This window comes from Parus major, chromosome 12 (assembly GCF_001522545.3).
Source record: "Parus major isolate Abel chromosome 12, Parus_major1.1, whole genome shotgun sequence".
Taxonomy (NCBI): Eukaryota; Metazoa; Chordata; class Aves; order Passeriformes; family Paridae; genus Parus; species Parus major.
In genome coordinates this window covers 8,357,853-8,370,363 of record NC_031781.1, presented here as the reverse complement: position 1 = coordinate 8,370,363, position 12,511 = coordinate 8,357,853, and the positions used below count along the sequence as shown (strand labels likewise).

At 35.6% G+C, this 12,511-nt stretch overlaps 1 protein-coding gene across 35 annotated transcripts in view; it reads right to left on the bottom strand.

Moving 5' to 3' along the window:
• SLMAP (sarcolemma associated protein) overlaps positions 1 to 12,511 on the bottom strand; it is a 78,003-nt gene that overhangs the window by 15,578 nt on the left and 49,914 nt on the right. For 29 of the 35 annotated variants that reach the window (XR_004499191.1, XM_015640676.3, XM_015640661.3 and 26 more), the window contains 3 exons: positions 6,966 to 7,022; positions 3,495 to 3,578; positions 3,176 to 3,235 (listed from right to left, as the gene is read on the bottom strand). Coding sequence is in view for 34 of the 35 variants with exons in the window: in XM_015640676.3 (XP_015496162.1) it covers positions 3,176 to 3,235; positions 3,495 to 3,578; positions 6,966 to 7,022 (201 nt within the window). In the remaining variant the exon portion in view is untranslated. The remainder of the gene's footprint in view (positions 1 to 3,175; positions 3,236 to 3,494; positions 3,579 to 6,965; positions 7,023 to 12,511) is intronic. The other 6 variants (XM_015640667.3, XM_015640672.3, XM_015640675.3 and 3 more) reach the window with 1 other exon arrangement.

Here is a 12,511-nt window from a genome sequence, read left to right as displayed (position 1 = left end):
TTATGAGAGCAGAAAGAACAGAGAGGACTACATATTTCATCCAAATACTTTGTTTTATAGTTTATTAGTTCTAAATCCAAGTTTCTCTTTACTGAATGTGTTTTGTTCTTAGTTTCTCATGGATAAAGATTTAGGGCAATTAGACTTTCAATCCTCCTTAATGAGACTTTTCAGAAGAAATGGATGAGGAAGTTGACAAATTATGCTCAAATCGCGCCTGATAAAGAAGCAGTGTCCCAAATCCAACAATAGACACCCTAAATGAACTTTATGGTGGCAGTGGTTTCTGGTCAATGAAAACACACATCATAAAAGACAGTACTGCTTCAAAAGAGATGAGAGGCTCAATTTTAAGGGACAACATCATCTGTTTAGCAAAGGCACAATCAAGGTAAACTCTTTCCTATGTCAACACAAAAGGGGAATTTCCTTGTGCCTAAAATGCTTTTAAATCAAAAACCAAAAAATATAAGCACAAGATAATATTAACTTTTTAGTCTTACCCAAACTAAAAATTAAATGTCTTTTAGTTCAAAACAAATAATTTTTATGCTAATTCTAGTTTTGAAAAGTATTTCTTCAGTGAGTAGAACTGCCCTATTTAAAATAATAAAACTACTAAATATCATCATGCTTAGAATCAGCTCCCTTAAGAAGCAAATTCACACCATGACTAACTGTCCTAGAGAAGGCTAAGCAGCTACCACTAATTATAAAAAGGTGCCAGAAAGGATTAAATAAAAAAGGTCAAATACTGCATTTTTTTCTACCTCATGGAAAACTTTCATCTGTCATCAGTTTGTTTGCCACATTTTAATTTGTTTCCCACAAAAGTACAGTGAAGCCTCCCTTAACAGTGACTCTAAAGGTAATTTTAAAATTGTTTAAAAAACTTTATTTTTTAACAATTTTAATTTAAAAAAAAAAGTATAACAGAGATAATACAGAAGCACATCTAGGCCAGGGTCTTAACTGATCCCTTATCTCTATGTGCCTGGCCTGTGGAAGTAACTTTATGAGCAATCTGGTACTTCTTCAAGCCTCACTTCTGAAAGTTCACTTTCAGAATTTTGCAGGATTTCTCAAGTTATTCAGAAGACAATTTTTAGGGTACTCCGATGAACAACAATTCATTTGTCATGAGATTTTTTTTTAGCTTCATCAGATCCACATGAAGGAAACTGTATCATATATTTTAAATAAAGTATCCGGTTATTCTGCCATAAAACAACAGTTCCCAAACTTTCTGAGCTAACAGACTGCTGCTGATTTTCAAAATTCCTTATGTAGATTACCACTGTTCAGCAAACCCTCAGCTGAAAATATTTCCTACTAAGACTCCATGGATCAGTCTTGTAATTACTATGAAAACACAGGGACATTGGTAAGAACAAGATGACCAACCTTCCAATGACATTTATTCCTTCTTTCCAGCTGTTTAACGTTTACCTGTCCTTAACTTTGCAATAAGTAGTCACAAACAGCCTGTTTAAACAGAAGTGTCCAGGGAACTGTTATGAATGGTTAATAGAAACATTCACTTTGTAGGGGAAAAAACAAAACCAACTAATCTTCCACAGCTTCCCCTCTTGCCCTCCTTGCCAGATTCTGACTTGTAGAAACTTGAAACAAATCCTGAATGCATTCAAAAATTTTGATGGAAAATGCTTGGAGGAAACTACAGCAATCAGAAGTCTCCTAATTTTCTTGTTCCATTAATTTGTTTTGTAAATTTCAACAAGACTGCTGCCTTTTCCAGTGGCTGTTTCTGCATTCCAAACAGCCGCCAGATCAAAAATGTTCTCACTCTTCCTTAATTATATGGCTGCGTAACAAGTCCACTTGAAAACCTTTCTGAGGCAAATAAGATCCTTTTTAGGGCAAAGTCAGGCACATGAAGTAGCTCTCTGAAAAAAAACTCAAACAAAACCGTGGGTTTATAGGCTCTTCATAAAAATTAAAAGGGCAAATGATTCATTGCACAGATATTTTTTAAGGATTTCATGAAAGCAAAATAGGAATGCCCATAAATAGCCTCAAGAGGAAGAGAAAAGTTGCTGCCAAGCTCAGTTTTATAACCAAAAATAAGACTATTCTAACCACTACAAACAACAATCAAATTCTACCTTCTAGCACAGAAAGTATGAACATACTTGTTATTAGCTGCAGACATACTTGTTATTAGAGCACACCCCAAAGGGAATCGGATGCCTGGTATCTCAAATACTCCTTTCTAAACTCCTTTCCTGAACTGATGTCCACTGGGAAATATCAAACTTAATTTTATACACTGCCAAACAGCAAAAGTAATTTGTGCAATTTTTGGAAACCTTTCTGTTGTAAAATTAGGGAGTGTAAACAATTGCAGAGAAAAGCTCTTTTACAGGTCTCCTACATTCCGTTATGGTTTCCTTTCTTTCTGAATCACAAAGAACTGTGACATTCTTGTGATCCCAATAGGAGCATAATTGTACAGATCTTATCAAGTGTCTAATTGTTAAAGAAGCATAAAATGATTTTCAGTAGGCTAAATGTAATAACTAATTAATATGGCACAAAATTCTTCAGCTGATGAATTTGTAAATACCAGCTTGTTAATTAAGTATATGCCTTCAATGCAAAAAAAAAAAAAAAATTTACTTTTATAGCAATGAAGCTCAGAGCTAAGCCTAAGCAATCACTCCAGTTACAACACAGATTTCCAATCTTGATTGTGTTAAAAGGAAAATCTAAAATCTTGTTTTGATTAACTAATCAGCTGCAAGCTAACAGAAGAATTACTGACAGTGATGAAAGCTTCTGAATTTTTGAAAATTTGACAGTGCTTGAAAAATGTCAGTGATGGACGAATCCCTCCTCTCCACAGCTGTAGTCTTAAATGTGTGCTGACTCTACTTCTTAAGGCAAAGTTTTAACATGTAAATTCCTAGAACAGCATTGGTGAGTACAGAGATTACCTTTATACACATTATTTCTATAGCAACACTCCAAAGTGTGCTTTTATAGTACCCAAAGTAGTAATTACTGATATTTAAATTTAACTCTTGCATATTACATGATTAACATCTTTAAATTACAGCATTCTATTTTAAAGCACATTTGATAAAAACCCAGTAGATAAAAAGATTATCCATCTAGATTATGCATCTAAAGCTGCAAAAGTAAATTTGTTTACCTTTTAGAAGAGCTACTTTGACAATAGGTTCATTTAGATCTTGGTCATCCATTTGAGCATCTAAAAAAAACCAACCACACCTTTCAGAGAGAAGGCAGACTGCAGACAGTTCTCATACACATTTTTTTTATGGAGAGAAGATTTTATGTCCTTCTCAATTTACAAGAGTCAAATTATGAAGCCACAAAACAGACAACATTGCCCAAAGCTTGTCTCTAACTCTTCATAATATACTCCATTCTTTCAATAAAATACTCATAATTACCTAAATTTAATTCAAACTGATTAGAGCTTACAGAAATCTCAGTTAAACTCATACCTGTAGTGTCGTCGCTGCTTTTTTCTTTGCTTGGGCTAAGGGTGTCGGACAAATCGTTTGATTCTTTGACTCGTGCTTGGTTTTCTGCAAGAGACAAGGAAAAGCAACTACAATCAATAAATGCTTTGTTCATAATTTCTCCTATACACCAAATTACTTCTAAATGTCAGGAGTAAACAACTTGGTGCAAGAAACAGTTAAAAACCTGCTGGGTGCTTATTTCTCTGCAAGTCTGGGCTAAAATGGATTCCGCATCCCTGGAGTCATTAACCCAGCCTAGCCTCTAATAAAGGATGCAATTGCCTCGTGCACAGCTTGAATTTGGGTTAATGCTGTGTTCTTGCCAGCTGGAACTATGGAAAAGCTGATTCAATCAGCAAACAAATAAGAAAAGAAAACTAGAACAATGCAGATACTGTAGCAAGTCAGAAAGAAACTGCTGTTAAGAATAAAACCGTGCTTCAGTATTTTGGACAAATAAAATAATAACACGTACATACTGTACTGTTCAAAAGAAGTGTGGTGTGAACCAGTAAAGAAGCACAGCAATATAAATACACTAGTTTCTAGAAATAATTTTCAGTTTAAATTGTATTAAGAGAAGCAGTGTTAGGATTTCCACCAAAAAATTACCTTCATGAAATAGCTGTTCATACATAATTCAGCACTTTATTACATGCAGCTTAGTGAAGCCACACAGTTGGTTTGTTGGGGTTTTTTTTGCTGGATTTTTTGTTGTTTGGGTTTTTTTCCCCAGTTCTAGATTTTTAGTGGAGACCACATATTTTGAAAAGATAAGGGGATTTAATTACACCAGCGTATCTTTGTCCCACAAAGAATACAGAATCACCCCTGACTCTAAGTCTAAGTATTATATGTGACTGAAATACATTTGCAAAAAAATTTTCTTAAATAACAATTACGGTTTAGTTCTGATGGGTCCATTAAAAAAGGACACACCATCTCTGGTGGGGGCTAACCCAGCAGGTCTGTCAGCAACGACCTGTCACCAACATGCAGGCAAGGTTATGCAAAATGAAATCTATCTTGGCTGCCTATTCAGAGACTTGCTTTGACAGCACTGCTGCCCACCTGCAGGCTAACAGAGGTTTCCTCTGAAGTCTCAAGTTCCAGGCAGAGATATTATATGAAAAGAGGTCAATACAGCATTCCCAGCACACAGACTTCTACCATCCATGGAGAAAAGCACAGTGAACACAAATAATTTCACCACATATAGGTAACATGCATGCAACAATGAAGAACCAGGACCCAGGAAAAAAGAAGCACATCAATAAATAAATTGTGTTACACAACAGGGTTAATGTACGAAGAGAAGTAAAAAACAAGGCAATAATACAACATCTTTTCAAATAACAAGAGAATACACAGAACTAGCTTCCCCCTAAACAAAATAAGCAGAAACTGGAGACAACCTATGTGGCTACATGAGGAAATCAACATGACAGAACATGGACAGGTTAACAGAAAAAACTCCCCTGAAGTTTTCTTAATCTAACATGAAAAGTTTGCTACAACTCTGTGCCAGATAAACATCTACCTGTACATGAAACAGAAGGCAGCAAGTACAAAGAAAGCAGCTGATGAAGAGCAAGACTCTTCCCATCCTAATGCAACCAAAATCACTGGAGAAGAGCAAGGGGAAAAGCACCTGTACAGTTAAAGCACACTAGAGGATCAGACCTGGCAGGTACTCCAAACATAACTTCCACTTTACCAGACTTCAAAATTCATAATGATTGTTGTAGTTAAAAATTTAATCTTTGGGGGTGGTTGGTTCTCTGCTAAAACATGTTCTTTTTTATATTTAGGAACAAGGATTTTAACTAATATCTAAAGGTGTTACAAATCAAAACATTTTACATTATCATATATAACCAAGCTCACAGAATGGTCACTAAAACTGTAGTATTTACTAAACCAAGTAATACATTATTTTTTTTTAACTACTATGCAAAGTATAACCTAAAAGCCTCACCCATATCATTTTTGTTAGTGGCCGATCCAGAAGCACTAAGATGAGCAAGATCCATATCCAACTAACTTTACCATATCTGGGCATCCATGGAAATACTGCTTTCCTGCTCTGTGCAAAATGGGAGGAACAGTGCAAGTTCCAACCACTGAATTAATTCTCTCTCCCTCAGCACCCCCTTATATACTTAGCTCCCACCCACCCTTGGTATACCAGCTTGTCCCCCCTTCCTGCCCTCCCCCCTCTGAAACAAGGCACAAAAGATGAGGCACCAGAGGAAAGATGCACCAGTTCTACATGTGAAACAGCAGAAGACAGACAAACTATTAGAAGCCTGCTTCCTATTCTGGAACCAGAGACGTAAGCACAAAACTCTTTCCTGTACTATATTATATCACAGCAGTTGATCCTATTTCCCATAATAAAACTGAGCTGAATAAATATAGCTAAAGTGATAAAGTATATTAAAATGTGTTGACATCATACTTGATGAGTTAGAATATATTACCAAACACTAAAAATAGCTCAGAGCTTTGCAATGGAAGGGGCATGCAAGTGTTACATTACAGTTATTGTATGCATTCTTTTGCCAAATATGGCACCTTGTCTATAGCTTCCTCATGTACAGAAAGGAGTTAAAGGTGCCATTACATGCATTAAAGGAAGAGAAAAGAGATTCAAGTGTCTCTATAACACTGGAGCTATTAAATTAAGATTTATTCAACACAACAACACTTTGCAGGAGGACAGAGGGTGAAGAACTGAGGTAGTATGTCCAGACATCAATAAAAAGCTGCAAGAGAAGAGGGAGTCCTGCAAGTCCAAACGATCTTACATTTTTAGACACTTGAGAAATATTGACCTGCTCACTTGGTACCAATCCTGATCTTGGCATTGTAAGGTAGGGATGACTGTTCCTTGACAAGTCTTTTCTAATTAGGTCCTTTAATTTAATTTGTGTTATACATTAGTGAAAAAAGAGTTAGAGAGGCACAGATATATTTTATTTGGAAAAGACACATTTAGGAGGTTAATACTTTTTTTAAAGTTATGAGGGTATAAGATAGAAAACAGTCAAAATGCACTTTTATTTTAAACTTAAAATGACACCAAACATTATTTCTATGTAACCCTATAATAAAACCAAAATCCTGTTTGGAGTTCATGCAGGCACTAAAATTTGAATTGAATTTACAAAAATTACTACCTTTTTTTAAAATGCATATTCAAGCAAGAATTCGGTCAATATTGAGACCAGCATTTCATGCACTCTTCAAAAATGGTTTCCATTAAATCTTTTTAGCCTACAATAGTATTTGGAGTAGAGTTCAGCACACCATTTCCCTCCCCTTTATTGAATTTCTCCTCAAATGCGTATTCAAGCAAAACTCAAACTGCTGGCTTAATACAGAACATGCACTGAGTGACAGAAAAAAGCATGCTTCAAAAACAGTTAAATAATCCAGAAGTCTAACCTTTCAAAAGCTTTGTTTCTTCCACTTTGGTTAGATGTCCTTCATCTATGATCTTGTCTGCCAAACAAAATAAGTGTTACTTTCCAAGCTCAAATTTTCCCTGCATGCATCTACGTAGAGTACATTCCATGACCAAATTAAAAGCTGATAATATTACTTCCTACTCAGGCTTGAACAAAAACTTTATACTGCCATGGAATAATGAAACAGAACACACAAGACTACCAGAACTGTGATACAGTGCATAATTATTTCTCCTTATTAACTCACATAATGCTGCAGTTCACTAATTAGTATTTAGAAAAATTAATTTTATGTACTTAAAAAAAAAATCGAATCGGAAGCAACAAACAATTAACATGGTTCTCAAGTTCAGTTATCAAAAAAGGAATCTGAAGAGCTGGTTGCATGAAATAGACATCCACACAACACAGCAGAAATCTAGAAATGCACCACAGTAAAACAGCAATAAAGAAGTCCCCTCAACATCACAATTGCTTTTAACAGCGCCTGTGAAAGGTAGACAGAAACAGCCTTTCTTCATTTAAACCTTTCAGGAGAGCTGCACAAACCTCCAAAAAACTAGGAATGAAGTACATTCAGGTTCATGAAAAATGGAGTTTTTATACATAGTCTACTTCGGGGAAGTTTACTCATGTATGTGAAGTGCACAAAAATCTTAGAAGTGGAATTTGAGACTAGATTGCTAACTTCACCCTAACTCCTGTTAGACACGAAGGTAAGCAAGAACACCAAGGGAAGAACAGGATTGGATTAATCTAAGACACTAAAAAAAACTATTGAATAATAATTTCTTTTTGCAGATGAGATTTCATTATTTCTAATTCTTTAAGAAGCTATGCCAACACAGAAGTATCAAGGGTTCTTCCATCTTACAGATCACATATTCAATTTCTGTGCAGTAGATTTTGCAATTTAGTCCATGTTGAAAGCTGTTAGTCCCTGAAATATCAGGCTTGAAGCTGTCTCTGCCTCCCCTCCATGCTTTCCCTGACAGATCCCTGATAACCAGGCAGGGAATGCAGTTTGCTGGATACTCCATGTGCTGTCAACAGGTAACTGAGACACAGAGAAGGCTGAATGAACAGCACAAACAGGAGCATTGAGGCTAAAGAAGCTGGTTAACAGTAAATCCTCTTCAAATTAAAAATAAACTTTAAAAAAAAACCCCAAACCACCAAATAAAAAAATCAGAGCAACTTTAGTCAGCATTTCCAGCTTTAAGTATCTCTGAAAATTAACTCATCACTCTACTCCTCTGATGACATGTTGCTGTAACTACGACAATCTAAGAACAGATACAGGACAAGATCTAGGAGGAGATATCTTTTACAACCCTAGATGGTAGACAAGCTTTCAGAAAAAAAGCCCTGAAGAAGGGTGTTCATGTGTCCTTTGTTACTCAGCCCTCCCACAGAGATAAACCAGTCTAAAAGAGATGCTCCCTCCACCTACTTTTATCCACAAATACGATCTTGCATTAGTGTAACATTTTGCTAATACTGCTTCAGAAACACATGGAACAGGAGACTGGATTCTCAGGACTGGCTTTAGGTCTCAAGCAACTGTAGGAGATCACTCATCATCCAAGTTGAGAACAGCCTTGAGTTCCTCAGAGCTGCTGAGAATGACTGTGCCTAGACTGAGGAGGAAAGCGCTGCAAAGGGAATCAAGTTACTGGCAGCCACAAGTCAGGAGTTTGAGTAATATCATGAGTCCTCTTCCATTTAAAATAAAATAAATCTAAACAAAAGTCTTCATATATGATTATTCTAGGACTCAGCTGTGGCTGGAAGAGGGGTGGAAGGGAAGGCAGCAAGAAAAAAGCTGAGGAATTCTCCCTGTAGATATGAATAAAACAGCTGAAAGCAAAAAAAAGTAGCTTTCAACTACTTGATCTGAAGGGGTAACACCTCAACCATGCTAGACTGCTAGCTAAAAATAGGTTTCTATAATCAGCTTACAGAAGAAAGTTTAGCATTATGAATTGATGTATCTTTTAGCTTTCACAATTCAGTAACTGCTAAACCCTGAATAATTCCAAAACAAAACACAAACTACCCCACTCAGATGTTTTCCAAACTGAAATTTCTGCAGCAGCTCTTAACACTCAGTTTCCATGACTAAAAGAAACTGCAGGCATGGGGGTTTTTTGGCTTTTTTTTAATTTCCATGGTGGCTTGTTGTTTTCTAGTGTCCATTACTGATTTCACCAATTGTACAAAAGGTGTCTCCTTGGCACTGTTTCTTCAGCCAAGACATTCAGCAGCAGCACCCAAGTCTCTGCCAGCCTGACCCAAAGCTGGCACAGCCAGTGTTTTGCACTTGGTGACTGAGACCTCTCCTAACTTTCAGAACAAGTGAACGTTCTCTGTGTTTCAAGAATGCTACTGTTAATATATGGCATAAGCCAACAAAAAATAGTTTAGTTCAGCATGCTGGTATTCAGATAATACATAGAAAATTGTATGTTGGTATCACCAAAGTCCATAGAATCTTATTTTTCACTGTTACCACCCTAGTCACTAAAAATGTCAGAATCCAGACAACGACACAGAAAAGATAAAGAGATGTCTTCTTTAAAACATCTCTTTCAAATCCCTGCATTTTTTAACTTTACTATTTCAGAAAACTTCATAAACCTGATTTGTTTTTAAAACAGTTAGTGTTTTCCCTGATTCAAGACATGTAATCTTGGTTACCAAAATATAAATTAGGCTGAGGATCCTAGCTTTAATTTCTGGTACAAAAGAACTTTAACTTTCATGCTATCCAGTCCCTAGTTAGCAGAAAGCAGAGAGGTACATATAACTAATGTTTTTACTGACACAATCTGCTGTGAAGTTCAGCTTGCAGTTTGTCTTGAAGATAATTCATACTTCCTTTTGCAGCATAAAGCCAGCTTTCCTTTAGGTTTTTTAGGTATTTCCTATCTTTTCAATTTAAGAACTCCATTTTAGATTTAGGTCATCACGATGTGCAATATAATAACTAAGATCTGTTAACATTACAATTATCACTTAAGTAACGTGGTCTCCCTACATTTGTATTTTGGCATCAAAATAATCTTTGAAGTAGGCCAGATTTGAAAACCAATAAAAACCTGTCCCTCAATGCACAAATTTCCAACCATCTGAAAAAAAGTGATACTAAACAGCTTTACCTTTACTTGACACGTGCAGGTCAAAGGAGAAGTTAAAAAAAAACCAACATTTAATTGATCCAAAAACTACTAATAATAAATTTACAAAAATCAGCTTGATGAAAAGAAAGAAGTTGACTTGCATTTAAAATCAAACGCAAAAATCACCAAGTAAGGGAAAAAATAAGGACAGAAATAAAGGTTAGACTGGAGTGAAAGGAAGCTAGCAGGGCAACAAATCTCACTGTGGTCTATACATCATCACATTTTTATTAATAATGCATTTCATGTACTGATCAGTAAGATGCACCATGACTTCTGCTCTTGATTTCACTGATTTTCACCAGTGGTTACTAAAAGAAAAGCTATGGAATGAGCAACAAGTGAACTGGATGTAATGATCAGAAAGTAAGAGACTTCCCAGATCATTCAGAGCCAGATTTCATAACACTCCACAGATGTTACAGATCAGAACACATTACTGGATGATATTGTGAGTGCATTGTGCTTAAAAAATAAAAATAATTACACAATATCTTTAAAAACCTGCAGAAGCTAGATTTTACAAACCATCTGGTTTCTGGGATTTTTATTATATCATTATTGTTTAAGTTATAAACCTGCTCCTCTCTCAGAACTTAAACCTCTGGGCAAAACCCCAACATACTACCACATGATGAACTATATATTCTTGCTTTGTATTGCCAATCTTTATGATAGTGTTCTACACAATTTGCTGTGTGCCTTAAAACTTCACTTCCTGACCATCTCTGGAACTGTTATTTTTCTCCCCAGGAGTCCCCAACCCTTGATGCCACCCAGAGCAAAGAAAAGGAGTAGGACTGAAGGGTAGCATTTACATACAAAAGGAAAAGAACAGATCCTACAGTATGCAGCTTTTAACTTCATGATATTGGTAGGCTTGACTAAACATATTTGAATGAGGAAGAGGCGAACTTTCAGTCCAAGAAGAAATAAAAGAGTCAATTATAGGAATTTTTCTTGATGTGAGAGTAAAAACCTAGACTGTCATAAAAAATGCAAAATACCGAACCCTTTTGAACTCATATTTATTCCTTTAAAAGTGAAGCAGTCGAGGCCTTGCAGTGTCTTCAAGTGAAGTTGTATTTTTCAATGTCTCGAGAAAGGGTAGGCATAAATCCACTGATATTAATTTTCCTCTTACTAGTACTTCTTTTACATCTTAGAATATTTTACTAGATATTGTTGATCACTTTTCCTTCTCAATAGTGACAGGACTGGTTGCATTTAGATTGCAGAAGTGAAACTAACCTAAGTTTTGCCAAAATAGGTTAAGCAACATCCAAATAATGAAAACAGGCAACCAATTTGTATTTGAACATCACACAGTGTGCTCTTCATGTTCTAGATGAAAAAAATGTTCACTCAAGCATTTAACCTCATTTTTATGCACTGAAAAAAGAAGATTCATACAAGATCTTTTCAAAATTTAGAATTATTTTAAACTGCAGCCTGATGGAAGACAGCTCCCAGTCAAGACTTTTTTTTAAATAAACATTTTTCAAATAAAGTTTAAATTTTCTTATACAAACATTAGTAGTATAACGTCATTTGGTTCATGGCACTGCAATCTGGATCACAAGCAGTAAAATCAAACAAGTCTGCTACACTTCCTCATGAAAATTTGAGAGGAAAGAGTCCAATGGGCATTGTGTCAAAAATGATCCTGTCTTTCTGCTTCTAAATGCTTCTCTGCTCAATTTTAGGTACATAATTTCTATATACTCTGAAGTAAAAGAAAAAAGCAGATTTTCTTGAAGTTTAATAGCACTTCTCTTCATTCTAATGATATTTTTCTTTCAGTAGGCAAAAAGTTTTAATACTTTCAGTTTTTCCTTAATTACGGCTGTGCAGACAGTGCTGTTTCATTACTCATTTTCAAAAGCACTTGCTTTGAAAAACATGTTTCACATTCCAGAATAACACATCTTTCTAAAGACTGGTATTGCAATTTTCTCTTTTTCTTAAAACAATCTCTTGGATTTCTACATACAAACTATGGACCTGATTTCTCTTTTGTTCTTTGGTTACAACTAATTTGGAGAATGTGTAATTATCAGATAAATTATAGATATGTGAAAAGGCACCTCATTCTCTGTCCTGCTGCCTGTGATGTTCACTTTTACTGACAGGTTACAACTTCATTTGTAACAGGTGAAAAATTACACTCAGTTTTAAACACCATGTGGCAATATCTCCACCCATATGTTGGTCAGGGCACAATAATGGATGAATTGAGAAGAGACAATGTGACCATCACTTTGCAAGAGCAAAGATATCCTCTTACTGCTTCTGCCAGACATCTGCTTAGTACCACAATGTCACAATTCTATGCTTAGAA